The sequence below is a fragment of the Daphnia pulicaria genome, chromosome 1 (assembly GCF_021234035.1).
Source record: "Daphnia pulicaria isolate SC F1-1A chromosome 1, SC_F0-13Bv2, whole genome shotgun sequence".
NCBI lineage: Eukaryota > Metazoa > Arthropoda > Branchiopoda > Diplostraca > Daphniidae > Daphnia > Daphnia pulicaria.
Window position 1 is genome coordinate 16,455,012 of NC_060913.1, and position 15,181 is coordinate 16,470,192.

The following is a 15,181-nucleotide window of genomic DNA, read 5'->3' on the forward strand; positions in this document are numbered from 1 at the left end:
AGATACAGTGTAAATATACAATTCTTTCATCATTTGTCAAACGTAAATATTTGTGATTGACTTATGTTTTGACTTACATGTAACAAGACAAAAAGTTTGACGAATTGGTGACTTCATCGACTCTTTTCAAACTTTCAGCCAAATAAAGCAATAAACTTAATTGCCAGGTGACTTATATAGATTACATTTATCTCAATTGCAACAAATTCAACTGTTTCATGTTTTGCATTCTAGATTTCTCGGCCTGTTGTATATATAATCACAGTGACTGTGTTTCTACTTCAAGCCTGCGACTGGCATCTGGATTTTCATAGCCAGGTACAAGTATTGCTATTTTATTTCATTTCAATTACAAAAAAAAGATGATGAAAATATTTGTTTAATTCACCAGTTTGTAGTGTACTATCGAAAGGACTGCATTCCCTTCTTCGAGCCCATGACTGGCATCAGGATTATCATAGTCAGGTAAGATTTTTCAGTTCACTTTTATCCATTTGAACAAGCCCATGGTTTGAATCTTTGCTACGAACTCATATGTCATTGTCTTCGACGATTTTCTTCCAATAATTATCCGCTCTCGGTGTAGTGGTTAGCGTGTTGGATTTCTAACACTGGGGTTATCGGTTCGGTTCTCGATGACAGCAAATAATTTAACGATGGTGAAAATTGTTGTATGTGCTACCAATCACGACCATTTGAATTGTTTTTGAACACTCGAGTTCTTATACGTGTATGGATTTTGCATTTTAATTTTCAGCCTGTAGTGTACAATCGAGGTGAGTGCCTGCCTTCCTCACTTGCGGCCCATGACTGGCATCAGGAATTTAATTGTCAGGTACAAACATTGCAGTTTATTTCATTGCAATTAAAAACATTAGGATTAAAATATCGTTTTTGCATTCATTAGCCTGTAGTGTTATCGAAAGGACTGCATTTCCTTCTTCGAGCCCATGACTGGCATCAGGATTATCATAGTCATGTAAGATTTTTCAGTTCACTTTTATCCATTCGAAAAAGCCCATGGCATGAATCTTTGCTACGAATTCATAAGTGATTGTCTTCGACGATTTTCTTCCAATTTACATCTGCTCGTGGTGTAGTGGTTAGCGTGTTGGAAATCAAACACGGGGGTTAATGGTTCGGTTCTCGATGACAGCACATAAATTAACGATGTTGAAAATTGTTGTATGTGCTACCAATCACGACCATTTGAATATTTTTTGTACTGTTTTTGAACACTCAAGTTCTTATGCGTGTATGGATTTTGCATTTTAATTTTCAGCCTGTAGTGTACAATCGAGGTGAGTGCCTGCCTTCCTCACTTGCGGCCCATGACTGGCATCAGGAATTTAATTGTCAGGTACAAATATTACCGTTTATTTCATTGCAATTAAAAACAGTAGGATTAAATTATATTTTACCTTCATTAGCCTGTAGTGTATTATCGAAAGGACTGCATTTCCTTCTTCGAGCCCATGACTGGCCTCAGGATTATCATAGTCAGGTAAGATTTTTCAGTTCTCTTTTATCCATTTGAACAAGCCCATGGCATGAATCTTTGCTACGAACTCATAAGTGATTCTCTTCGACGACTTTCTTCCAATTTTCACCCGCTCTTGGTGTAGTGGTTAGCGTATCGGATTTCAAACACTACGATTAATGATTCGGTTCTCGATGACAGCACATAAATTGGAGATGGTGAAAAATTGTTGCACGTGTTAGCAATTACGACCATGTTAATTATGTTTTGTATTAATTTTGAACACTCGAATTCTTATACGTGTATGTATTTTGCAATTTGTTTTTCAGCCTGTAGTTTACAATCGAATTGAGTGCCTTCCTCACTTTCGACCTACGACTGGCATCAGGAATTTAATTGTCAGGTACACTTTTTGTCGATTCCATTTATTTTAATGAAAACAATTAGCTTTCACAAATATTTTCATTCACCAGCCTGTAGTGTTCCGTCGAAGTTACTCCGTTTCTCGCTTCCAGCCAACGACCGGCATCAGGACTTTAATTGTCAGGTAAATTGTTTTTATTGTACCTTTTTTCCATTAGAACATGTTTATAGCACGTTTTATTACCTGCTATAAAATTGGTAGTTGATAACTTTAGAACTTTTTTGCCAAAAATTATTCTAAGTTGGTGTAATGGTTAACGTTCTAGCACGGTAATCTCGATCAACAGAGGCTCTGTGTTCAACTCTCGGGCGGTGTGTTTTAGTTTAGAAAGAATGTTGGTCGATAATTGAAATTTATGTTAGTGGTTTGCTATGTTTTTGACTGTGTCCAATGCTCAACAAAAGAGACAGAGTTCAATTCAGTAGCTCTAGGCTACTATTTTTTTGTCGTCGAATCGCCGACCAATTTGTACCCAAACATGGTGTAGTGGTTATCACCTTCGGTTCCTAATCCAGTGGTCAAATGTTCGAATCTACTTTCAATCAAATCGTTTTGGGTCTTTGTGAAGAATTTCGTTATTCTGTTGAACTTTGATTAAGTTGGCAATTGTTTATCATGTACTTCCTTCAAAAAAAAAAAGAAACCAGAAATCGCCAGGTAACGGTGATTTTGTCGTCGATTTACTACAATTTTGTATCGAAACGTGGCGTTGTGGTTAGTGTGTTCTATTTCAAATGCACAGGTTGATGGTTCAAGTCTGGTCTCATAAAATAAACTTTACCAATAAAAAATGTGCGCGTCAGTTACTGAACTTGGATAAGATGTTTGCAATTTTTTACTGATAAAAGCTTTTATTTTGCATTAAATAGCCTGTAATGCATCGAATTTGTGACCAGATCTTCAAGTCGCCATTCACTTCCGCTCCGAGATGTCTTCCAGCTTACTTCTAACTTCCTACGGCATCAGGACACTCATTGCTCAAGTAAAGTACTTTCCGAATTCCAACAATTTAAAGTCCGTAGCATGTTTTTATTAGCCTGCTAAAGACTTATTAGTTGTGGTGTCCGACGGTTTTCAGCCAATTTGTGCTGGTCTTGGTATAGAGGTTAGCATTTTGGCTTTTAACAGTCACAATTGCGATAAAAATCCCGATCAAGTCAGCATCAAGTTGAGCGCAAATGAAAATAATTGCATAATTGTTGACATTTTTGGGGGTCAGTCATTGTAAAACGAACAGTCGACAACCGGAGAGGAGCTAACCTGCGATGCGTATTTGTTTATCAGATGTGAACCTTAACCGGGCTGTACCACTGGGATATTGAGCACCGGTTGTGTCGACGGCTTACGTTCGAATTTGTGTTTAATTTTAAGCTTTTTGAAATTTTTGCGGTGTAAAGCCCTCCAAAAGCCCTCCAAAAAAGCCCTCCACTGATAGAAGCGAATTTTTTTTGATAAATTAGGGGTTATTTTGCTGATTTGAAAATGCCACCGCGTCGCGAATTAACTCGAGAGGAAAAAGATGAGAAGAATAGGAAGGCTAGGGAAAAAAGAAGTAACGAAGACCCGGAGGCTAAGGAAGTGCGATTGGCGGCTAATAGGGAAAGGGCCAAGATCGCTCGTGAAGAGAAGCGACGTCGGCTCAATCCCGAAGAAGTTCAGGTTGCAAAAAATTTGAATGCGAAAAAGGCTAGGGAAGAGCGTCAGGCAGAGGCACCTGACGAGAGAGCGTTGAGGCAGAGGTTAGATGCTGAGCGGAAGAGAGTCGCCCGTGCTAACGAGACTCAGGTTGAACATGAAGCTAGACTGCATGATCAGCGAATCCGTCAGCAACTCCTTCGACAGGAACAAGCGGAAGAAGAAAATCGTGCTCGACTGTTAGCCGAGGCGGAGCGGCAAGCAGTTTTTCGTCAAGAAGAAGAAAATCGTGCGCGACTGTTAGCCGAGGCGGAGCGGCAAGCAGTTCTTCGTCAAGAAGAAGAAAATCGTGCGCGACTGTTAGCCGAGGCGGAGCGGCAAGCAGATCTTCGTCAAGATGAACAAATTCGAGCTCGATTGCAAGGCGAGGCAGAGCGGCAAGCTGCTCTTCGTCAACAAGAAGCAGCAATTATTCTACGAGCGATGAATCAGAGACCTGCATGTGATCGCCCAAGAGTTGTTCTTGCTAATGATGCTGTGGCAGAGCGTCCAGCAAGACAACAACATCAGGCAAGAAAGAGAGCTGCTGACGACACCGAAACTGCTGAAGAACAACGAGCTAGGTTGCAAGCCCAGGCATTGCGGAAGAAATATCTGCGGAGAGATGAATCGGAAGCAGAGAGATCAGCAAGACTTAAAGATCAGGCATTGAGGCAAAAATCTCTGCGGAACGAGGAGTCTGAAGCAGAGAAATCTTCTAGACTTTGTGAACAGGCTTTGCGGCAAAATTCTCTGCGGAACGAGGAGTCTGAAGCAGAGAAATCTTCTAGACTTCGTGAACAGGCTTTGCGGCAACATTCTCTGCGGAAAGAGGAATCTGAGGAAGAAAAATGGGCTAGACAGCGAGCGCAGGCAGTACGGCAAAAAAATTTGCGAAATAAGGAACTCGAAGTAGAAAAGCAGGCACGACTTGAAGATAAGTTATTACGTCAAAATGCTGTTCGCGACAGAGAAACTGAAGAAAATAGGCTTTCTCGACTTCAAGATCAGTCATTACGACAGGATGCTTTTCGCGATAGAGAAACTGAAGAAAATACTTTTGCTCGACTTGGCGATCAGTCGTTACGCCAAGAATCTGTACGTGGCAGAGAAACAGGTGAAGAAAGATTAGAGCGCGCTATCGCTGATAGATTCCTTCATCAAGTTAATCTCTTCGAAGAAACTGAGGAAGATACCGCAGAACGACGTGAGCAGCACACAGAAGTCATGACTGATTATAGAGCGACTGAAAATGAGGAAGAAACAGCTGATAGGCGTGAAGAGGATAGGTTGCGAACAGAGCTACAGCGAGAACATCAATTTGAACGAGAGCGAGAAGAGGAAGAACTGCGAGCAAGAAATGCGCTTCAACACGCCGAAATTGTTCCCGTTGAAACCGCAGACCACGAAGCTTTTCTTCGTGAGATGCACCTTGATCGCAACCGTGCCGGAAATCGGCGAACGCATCGGATAGCTTGCAAAGACATTGTTGTAGAGGATCGGGTTCATTTGCTTGACATTGGAGATTTGACCAAGATTTGTGCTGAGTGTGACGCCAAACACTTTGAAAAAGAGATGCCAAAAGATCAAAAATTCCAGCGATGCTGCGGAAAGGGAAAAGTGATTATTCCACCACCAAAGCCATGTCCGCAACCCTTGGCCAGTCTCTTGCAAAATCAGCATCCAAAGTCCAAGCAATTCATGAAGCAAATTCGAAACTACAACAGTGCTCACGCTTTTGCTTCGCTTGGAGCAAACCAATCTCCACCACCAAACCGAGGCCCCTACTGCTATAGAATTCATGGCCAGATTTACCATCAAATCACTCCGCTTGGTCCAACACCAAATCCCAGATATGCAGATCTGTATTTTTTGGACTCGGCGCAGGCCACTGATTATAGGGCAAATATCCAGGCAATGTCGGGTTGTTGTAGAATATTGATGGAAGAATTGGACGCTATGCTTCGAGAGAAGAATCCGTACGCCTTGGTTTACAAGATGATGCGCCAAGTTCTTGAAGAAGAATACGTTCAACGGCAGGCCGCAAATCTTCCTCACTACACTGTCGGCATGATCATCACTTGTGATAGAAGAAATGTCGACCAGCGGCGCTACAACTGCCCGACGGCCCACGAGATAGCAGTAGTATTCAAAAGCTCTGATGGAGCTCCGCCATCCAACAGAGATATTCGTGGCCATCTCTATATTCCCGTCAGAGGCCGACGTTTCATCCAGATTAACACACAGAAGCCCATGTGTGATCCGATGTGTTATCCTCTGCTATTCCCCAACGGTGAAGATGGTTGGCATGCTCACATGAATTATAACACCACCAGTCGGAGGGAAAGAGATGAAGCAGCAGCAATGGCAATGATTGTTGATGAGGATGAAGAGGAGCAGATTGATCCCCTGTGGCCCAACCCCAGAGTGTTAATTCGTGAAGAAGTCGCCGCAGCAGATGGCAATGTTGAGATTGAAAATGAGCGAAATGTAGAACCGGAACCAGCCGAAGCAGACGAGAACGATGATCAACAACCAAACAGGAACAGAGGCCCACGCTCAAGAGTGACGCAAGCCGAGTTCTACAGTTCAATCATGTCAATCCGCGGTGATTTCAATATCGTTTTGTCCGGGGGTGCCCTCACTCAGCAATATTTTGTCGATTCTTACGTCAAGACCGAGGGGAATCGCATAGATTGGCTCAGAAAACACCAGACAGAGCTGCATGTTGAGCGCTACTGCGGTCTGATGGATTACATCAACAATCGAGCGGAAAGAGAAAATGTGGAAGTTGGCACTATCTACATTCTCCCTTCGTCCTTCATTGGCAGTCCTCGAGCCATGAAGCAAAATTATCAAGACGCGATGGCAATTGTTGCCAAATTTGGAAAACCAACTTTTTTTTTAACGTTTACTTGCAATCCCAAGTGGAGAGAAATTACGGCAAATATTGCGAACTATCAGACAGCTTCTGATCGTCCCGATATGGTCGCACGAGTCTTCCACTTGAAGAAAAAAGAGTTGGTCGACGACATCGAGAAAAAGCAAGTTTTGGGTTTCGCCACAGCTCATATCGAAGTCATCGAATTTCAAAAACGCGGTCTTCCTCATTGCCACATGCTGATCTGGATCGATAAGAGAGATGCCCCTTTATCACCAGAAGATATGGACAAGACCATTTGTGCGGAAATTCCCGACAAGTCCCTCCATCCAAGACTCTACGCCGCTGTTATGGCTCACATGATCCACGGCCCGTGTGGAGCCATCAACAAAAAGTCTCCTTGCATGGATGTTGAAGGGTGCACCAAAAAGTTTCCGAAAGATTTCATCGCAGGAACCATCATCAACGACAACGGCTATCCGACTTATAGAAGAAGAGACACTGGAGTTAAACATCCGTTGAAAAGAGGGAATGTCGTCTATGAAGTAGACAACAGATGGGTTGTGCCTTATAACCCTTGGTTGCTGCTGAAATATGACTGTCACATAAACCTCGAATCCTGCGCTTCACTCACCAGTGTCAAATACATCTTTAAGTACGTGTACAAAGGCCATGACAGCGGAAACATTGAGACAAAAAAGGGAACGCATCAGCAAGTTGAAGGTGAAGATGAGCCGACATTCGTGTGGGACGAAATCACTACTTTTTTGGACACGCGTTACGTCAGCGCACCAGAAGCCGCCTGGAGAATCAATAAGTTTCCCCTCAGCAATCGTTCCCATGTCATCTTCCGACTTGCCGTACATCTTCCATTGGAACAGTCCGTCTTTTTTCACCCGGGCAACGAGGAACAAGCAGTCGCCAACGCCGCTTTGAAAGAAACGACTTTAACTGCTTTTTTCATCTTGAACCGGGATAATGAAGAAGCGAGGCAGTATTTTTACAGAGAGATTGTCAACCATTTTGCTTTCGTCAAGGTTGGTGGCCGTAATTTCTGGAAGCGACGAGTTCAAAATCTCAAAATCATTGGCCGATTGTACACGGTGAGTGTCCGTCAAATTGAGCGATTCTGCCTGCGCTTGCTCCTCATTAACGTCAAAGGACCGACCAGTTTTGAAAATCTTCGAACAGTCAACGGTGTAATTTTACCGACGTTTAAAGCAGCCGCCGCTGCCTTAAATTTGTTGGAAGATGACAGCGTTTGGGAGAGGACACTGGACGATGCGGCCGCCTTTGAAATGCCAGAACGATTGCGACAGCTTTTTGTTGACATTTGTCTGTTTTGCAATCCCACGGATGCTCTTTATCTCTTTGAGCGATCTTTGCCTCAGCTAATGGAAGATTTTATTCGTAATGGTCACGACGCCGAAATAGCAAAAAACTTGACTTTGAAATTTATTCAAGACAAGCTACTTCTCAACAATCAAACGATGGAAAATCTCTCATTGCCTGTTCCTGATTTTCAGCTTATTCATCGTCTTATCGCGGCTCAACTCGAAGAAAATGCTGAAATTACTATGAGAGAGAAGAGAAGATTGGGTGAATTGATGGTTAGTCAGTTGAACGAAGGTCAACGGGCTGCCTTCGATCAAGTCATGGCTGCCGTCAACGATACTGAAAATGCAATTCCGCATCAGTATTTCTTGGATGGCCCTGGAGGAACGGGGAAGACGTTCCTGTACAACACTCTCATCACCGTACTGCAGGGACAAGGGAAAACAGTGATCGCCGTTGCGTCTACCGGCATCGCTTCTACGTTGTTGATTGACGGCACAACGTATCATTCCCAATTCAAGATTTACCCTCCAATTACTGAAGCGACCAGATCAAAAATCGAAGATGGTAGCTTCCTCGCCCATTTGATCAGAAGTGCAGTTCTCATCATTTCTGACGAAGCCACCATGAAGACAAATCACGCCCTTAGTGCTTTCAATTTCCTGTTCCAAAAGTTGCACAAGAACAATCTTCCTCACGGTGGTAAAGTGCTCCTTCTTGGTGGCGATTTTCGTCAGTGTTTACCGGTCGTCCGACACGGAAACAGGGTGACAGTGCTGGAAGTCACTATCCGAAACAATGACACTTGGCCTCAGTTTCGACAACTTCGTCTGACTCAAAATATGCGTACCGTGGCCGGCAGTCAAGACTACGCCGATTGGCTCATTCAGCTTGGAAACGGAACTCTACCGACGCATCCAAAATTGAACATCCCCGATATGATTGAAATTCCTAAAGAATTTTTCAATTATAACCGGAGTTTAGTCGAGCACGTCTTTGGTGATCCTGCTCAACTGTTAGATCCCGTCGTATCTCAAAAAATATGCAGTCGCGCTATTCTTTGTCCGAAAAACGGCGATTGCTTACGAATCAACAATCAGATCATCAAAGACATGCCCGGTACGCTTCATGAGTACAGAAGCATCGATACCATCGACTCTGACGACCCTGAAGAAATTTCAAATTACCCAACCGAAGTTCTCAACTCCTTTGACGTCTCCGGAATTCCCACCCATTTGCTGAAAATGAAAGTGGGAGCCGTCATCATTCTTCTGAAGAATATCGATTCGCGTCAGGGACTTTGCAATGGGACCCGGCTCATCATCAGGGCGCTTAGAGAAAATCTGATCGTTGCAGAAATTGCTGCTGGAAAAAACAAGGGGCACATCGTCTACATCCCGCGGATGATGATGTCCCCAACTGATTCGGATCTTCCAGTCATCCTCAAGAGGCTCCAGTTTCCCGTTTTGTTGGCGTTTGCGATGACCATCACAAAGTCACAGGGCCAAACGTTTGATCGGGTCGGAATATTACTTCCAGAACCCGTCTTCAGTCATGGCCAGCTGTATGTGGCCTTCTCCAGAGCTACATCGAAAGACGGTTTATTTTGATTTCTTATACATTTTTAAAATTAATAGTTTCATGAAATATTCAATAATTCTAATATTTTTTGTGTTCCCTCCCAAAAAGGAGTCCGAGTCGAGATTGCTGAGTCTGGGAAGCAAGGCAAGCTTCTCAAAAATCATCCGACAGCCACCGAAGAAGAAAAGAAAAAGGTGTTTACTTTAAATGTTGTCTTTAAGGAAGTTTTATTGTAACCATTTTAGACAACTGCAATTTAAACATATAGTCAAACATTCTCAAATCTAATTAAGAAATATTGATTTTTTGGTGAATACATTAATACATTCCCTTCCATTCCTTTCCTTCCCAAGAGGAACTAAATTCCGCCTCGGCCTATGGGCCAAAAAAAGGAGCACGGGCATGGCCATGGGGGCAGTTCCCATGTGCGCTCAACCGTGAATTAACAAACCTTATAAATAATAAACAATGGTCTTTCTCAAGATTTTATAAAACTTTTATTTTCATAACTATTTCTACAAGAATTTTTTATTTGTACGAGCAATAATGAACACTCAAAACAAAATTTTTCAAGACTTGAAGCCTAAGACAGAAATAAGCAATAACTGTTGCATGGCCAAAATTCATCAATTTTATTTCAGATTTAAATTTGATCATTTTAATTTATTTTTTTCCATTTTATCCTAAACAAATTTCATCCACTTGAATTAGCTATGTCACTGATTGAACAACATGACGTTTTTTTTCTGGAAAGATTGACTTTTACTTAACATACCTAAAGTCGTTGACGGATGAATAGGAATCCTTATACTACTAAAAAGTCATGGACGGATGAATAGAATGTCAATACTACTCACACTCTCCTTTAACACAGAAAAGGACTCAAATTTTTCAGCAAACACAACGTAGTCACATGGTGTAGTGGATAAAGTGCCGGACTATAAAGAAAGCGGTCTACGGTTCAAGTCCAGACCAGTGGTTTTCAATTTATCACTTAGGATAGAGCAGTAGAAATTAGTCATATAATGTTAATTACTACTTTATTATTTGTGCGTTTACATGAATGATTTACTATTTACGTAATTTCTTAATCTGAAGCTTATCAAAAATCGAAAATAACACAAAAACCAATAATATTTTCAATATTTCAAATTTATGCAATGTTCCGTGGTGTATGATGAAGCAGATGCTAATGAAGCAAATAGTCTTATTATTGAAAACTTCAAAATCCGATGTAAATAAAATTTCTTTGCTCACGCTGGGTGATAACTATGATAATGTGTAAGTATGCGCTATCCAACTGGTCACATCGGATATTATTTGTAAACACCGTTGTTGATGTAGTGGTTATAGCATTGCATTAGTAGGTCAAAAGTGTTTGGTTCAAACCCCAGCTCAGGCAAGCAAATAGTACCCGAAACGATGAATTCTTAAAATGAAGTAAATAAATTATTTTTGTTCTTGCTGGGCGATGACACTGAAAATGAAGAAGTATGCACTATCCAGCGGATATCGTCAAGAATTGGAAGAACACACCGCCGATGGGGTAGTGGTTATATCAATGGATTAGTAATTCAAAGGATGTTGGTTCAAATCCACTCTCAGTATAACTATAAAATAGCACTCAAAAAACAGCATGCAAATGAATGGCAAGCTGGAAAAGAATAAATCTTTACATGAATGATTTACTATTAACGTAATTTCTAGATCTAAAGCTTTATAATATAAAATACGTAAACCAATAAAATTTTCCATATTTCAAATTTATGCATCGTTCCCTGGTGAATGATGAAGCAGATGCTTATGAAGCAAATAGTCTTATTATAGATAAATTCAAACTCCGATGTAAAAAAAATGTCTTTGCTCACGCTGTGTGATATCTATGACAATGTGTAAGTAGGCGTTATGCACCTTTAACGTCAGATATTTATTGTAAATACCGTTGCTGTAATGGTTATAGCGTTGAATTGGTAATTCAAAGGTGGGTGGTTCAAACCCCCACTCGGGCAAGCAAATAGTTCCCAAAACAATGAATTCTTAAACTGCAGCAAATAAATTGTTTTTGTTCTTGCTGGGCGATGACACTGACAATGAAGAAGTATGCACTATCCAGCTGGTATCGTCAAGATTTGCAAAATACCACAGCAGATGGTGTAGTGGTTATAGTATTGGTTTGTTAATTCAAGGAATGTTGGTTCAAACCCACTCACAGCACAACTATAAAAATGCACTCATATTGCATACAAATGAATCGTAATTTGGAAAAGAACAAAGTTTTACATGAATGACTTACTATTAACGTAATTTCTAAATCTAAAGCTTTATCGAAAAAAATACAAAACCAATAAAATCTTCAATATTTCAAAATTATGTATCGTTCCGTGGTGTAGCGGTTAAAGTAATGAAATGCGATTCCTAAGATCAATGGTTCAAATCTAAATTTCGAAAATAATGAATTCATATTAAATTTTCAATATTTATGTAATAAGGATAATGATAAAAATTATAGTGGTTGAAAAAACTCTTACTCATACAATGTCCAATTCAAAGTACAATGTTCTACTTTTCTTCTTTTGAGTTCCATCAAAAATAAAAAAAAAACGAATATAGCATTAAACATTTGATATTAAAATAAGTCTCCATAGTGTAGTGGTTAAAGAGATGGAATATAAATCCTTAAGGTCAAAAAGTCAATGGTTCAAATCAAGAATCAAAGAGAAGTAGTGCTTATATGGATTTTAAAATATTAAGAACATCAATTATGAAGTTGGAAAAATAAAAAAAGCAAACTAAATGAATATTCTAATACTCTGTTTATTACTGATCAATAACCAACAAATCAACAAAATTAACAAATAAAAAACAAAGAAAAAAAATTAAACAAATCGAAAAAAAAAACATCTAAATCACATCTCCAAACATTCTCTGTGCCTCAGCTTCATCCTTGCACATTTTGGAGCGGAATGAGGCCAGCTCCTTTTTGGCCCATGCCTCATTCCGCTTAGATCTTTCCAAAGCAGCTTCAGCACTAAAATGAAAAAAAAAATTACATAAAAAAACAAACATGAAATAACTTGGATAAACTTACTTCTGTCGGTTTTTCTTAAATTTTTCGTGCCGAGTTTTCAGCTGCACTCCACGTAATAGATTGGATCTTCTCCTATCTTCAATCCTCTGAAATTCTGAAATCGTCCAAGATTGAAGAAAGGAGACAGGTGGGGAAGACGGCGGGGTATTGAAATCCATATCCATGGATGCTAAAACCCCGTCAACTTCGTCATCACCCAGTGGATTTTCTTCAGGGACAACCACTTGAGGAGACAAAGAGACGGGGGGAGAAACAACAGGCAAATCTATCAAACAAAAAAAAACAATGAATAGAACAGAAATATTGGATAACATTAAGGAGACTTACCAGAATTGGGTATTCCATCACGGACAACCACTTGAGGAGACAAAGAAACGGGGGGAGAAGCAACAAGCAAATCTATGATACAAAAAAAACAATGAATATAACAGAAATATTGGATAACATTAAAGAGACTTACCAGAGTTGGGCATGTTGTCAAGGGGAAGTTCAGAGAGAATGTGAAAAACAATTATTCGTTGACTTACCAGCAAGATAATAAGCCGCCAAACGAAATAAAAGCACAAAACATAAGCTTCCCTCCAAAAAACCACGCCCACTGGTTGCAATTTTTATCGTTGATATAATGATTTTGAACACGTGAAAAAAATTAAGCATTGCCTCTCCCCAAACCAGGTGTTGAGGGTTGGATTTTTTTTATTGATATTCAATGTCCTCCAATATTTATGTATGTGTAGTACTTGGGGTTTGAACCATAATCGGTGAGGTGTTACCGCCACATACATGTAAGGGCATGGCATTGTAACACAAACTCTAACCACTACACTATCAGAACTAATATCATTATCGAGTTCCAATTTCGACAAATGGTTGTCGCGCTTCACGTTTTTTTTTATTAACGTGTAACTACGACATATTTATAAATCCCATTACTTCTATTAAATTCCATCTCTTTCATGGTGTATTGGGTAACGTTCTCTGCTATCATACAAGATGTCCGAGTTTCGATACTTGGTTAAGGCGCTTTAATTCAATATTAATTCAAACATTTATTTTCAATTTTGAAATTGGTGTTTTTAGGGAATTGAACCCGAACATAACGCATAGAAAGCGAACTCGCTAACCAATCGATCACCAATTGATATTCAATTCTGATCTCATTGACAAGTGGTTTCAAACATCTCTGCATCTCGCGTTGCAACTGGCACACAGGTGAGCGCGACGAACCGTGTCTCTACGACATATTTATACATTCCATAACATATAGTGTATTCCATCTCTCTTATTGTGTATTGGTTAGCGTGCTTGATTGTCATGCGAGAAATCCGAGGTTCAAACTCCGGGTAAAGTCACAGTTGCTAATTATTAATTCGGTCATCAATATATTTTAGAAACTATTGTTTATCGGGAGTTGAACCCGGGTACTCACTCATAGTAAGAGAATTCGCTAACCACTTGACCACCTATTGATACCAATACCGATTGATCCTACAGAATCCATTTGGCCATGATTGGATGTATGAGAAATCTAATGACATTGGTTTAACTGGCAAATGATTTGTCCACGGGCAGGAAATTAAATCTTTTAAACTGTTAAAAAACGGGCAGGAAATTTTAAGTGTCCTACAAAACACGTTGGGTGAAACATAGCAACTAATTCGCTAAATTCGGGTGATGAATTATTCTACCAATTTATTGAAAATGCAACTGTTCACTATCGATGTTGCCTCATATATGTAGATGACTTCCTCCCAAGAAAGTACACTACTTCCTCTCAATAGCTATGTGGTTAGAGAACAGGACTCAAGATACGATGGGCTGTTGTTCAAACCGGCAATGAGGAAGGTATAGACGAAAAAAGGAAATTATGAGGAATTCAGATTGAAAGCCAAGTAAATTATTTCAAACATTTTGTCAATATTTATTTTAACAATTTATGAGTATTGAACCTAAAGACATATATATGCTATGCGAACACTCTAACCCATACACCACCAATCATATATTTGACTATTACTTCTGAAGTGGTTATTCGAATTTTATACGCAAAGCAGAGTTTTGTAACATTAAAAGATAGGAGCAAATACATTACGGGCCAAAGAATTACGTCGTGCGATTAATATTTATTGGTATTTAGAGCAAATCCGAATTGACTTAAGTGACTGATGACTTTTCTCCCTGTTTAACTGATAATACAACTCAACAGCTCAGTGGTTAGAGCATTGGAACCAGGATACAACGGCCCGTTGTTCAAGCCCTCATCGAGATAAGTACGAGATACATGTGAGTCTAAGGGGAAGGGTAGCAATAGGGAAGAGTGTGCAGAGAAGGGAAGACGAGGGTGGGGATGGTGAGGGAGGGGATGGTGAGGGAGGGGATGGTGAGGGAGGGGATGGTGAGGGAGGGGATGGTGAGGGAGGGGATGGTGAGGGAGGGGATGGTGAGGGAGAGGATGGTAAGGGAGGGGAGATAGAGAGGGGGAAGGATGAGAGAGGGGAGGAAGAGAGGAAAAAGTGGGAAGAAATAAAGTGGAAGGGGAGAAAGTGAGACGGGAAGATGTGGAAGGAGAGGAAGAAGGAGGGGAGCATCAAGGTGGGACGTTGACGTGCCAAATGTGTTCAAGATACAAAAAACCGTGGAAAACTTCACCGAAACTCGAGAACGTGGAAAATGTGTCAAATACAATACAACCAAACTCTGAAAAATAAAAGTCCCAAA

General features: G+C 40.5%; 2 protein-coding genes and 2 long non-coding RNA genes across 4 annotated transcripts; 3 read left to right on the top strand and 1 right to left on the bottom strand.

Annotated features, from left to right (window-relative positions):
• The first annotated feature begins 249 nt into the window (after positions 1-249).
• Positions 250-959, top strand: LOC124326298. Its single transcript, XR_006915536.1, has 4 exons — positions 250-318; positions 392-465; positions 758-835; positions 908-959. It is a non-coding gene; the product is annotated as an uncharacterized LOC124326298 (long non-coding RNA).
• A 319-nt stretch (positions 960-1,278) lies between these two features.
• Positions 1,279-2,096, top strand: LOC124326310. The gene is made up of 4 exons (XR_006915539.1): positions 1,279-1,360; positions 1,431-1,504; positions 1,810-1,883; positions 1,954-2,096. It is a non-coding gene; the product is annotated as an uncharacterized LOC124326310 (long non-coding RNA).
• A 1,290-nt stretch (positions 2,097-3,386) lies between these two features.
• Positions 3,387-9,611, top strand: LOC124343736. The gene is made up of 2 exons (XM_046797235.1): positions 3,387-9,393; positions 9,484-9,611. The coding sequence occupies exons 1-2, from the start codon at positions 3,387-3,389 to the stop codon at positions 9,609-9,611; spliced, it is 6,135 nt and encodes a 2,044-aa protein (XP_046653191.1).
• Positions 9,612-12,276: 2,665 nt separating this feature from the next.
• On the bottom strand, positions 12,277-12,945 carry LOC124343821. Its single transcript, XM_046797323.1, has 4 exons — positions 12,924-12,945; positions 12,791-12,862; positions 12,464-12,728; positions 12,277-12,403 (listed from the first exon to the last, which is right to left on the bottom strand). The coding sequence occupies exons 1-4, from the start codon at positions 12,934-12,936 to the stop codon at positions 12,277-12,279; spliced, it is 477 nt and encodes a 158-aa protein (XP_046653279.1). The 5' UTR covers positions 12,937-12,945.
• Between the last annotated feature and the right edge of the window lie 2,236 nt (positions 12,946-15,181).

Coding starts and splice junctions, on each gene's coding strand:
- LOC124343821 (XM_046797323.1), bottom strand. Junction 12,729..12,790: donor TGATGGAATACCCAATTCTG/GTAAGTCTCCTT, acceptor TTTGTTTGATAG/ATTTGCCTGTTGTTTCTCCC. Junction 12,404..12,463: donor TTTAAGAAAAACCGACAGAA/GTAAGTTTATCC, acceptor TTTTCATTTTAG/TGCTGAAGCTGCTTTGGAAA.
- LOC124343736 (XM_046797235.1), top strand. CDS start 3,387: ATGCCACCGCGTCGCGAATTAACTCGAGAGGAAAAAGATGAGAAGAAT. Junction 9,394..9,483: donor CAGAGCTACATCGAAAGACG/GTTTATTTTGAT, acceptor CCTCCCAAAAAG/GAGTCCGAGTCGAGATTGCT.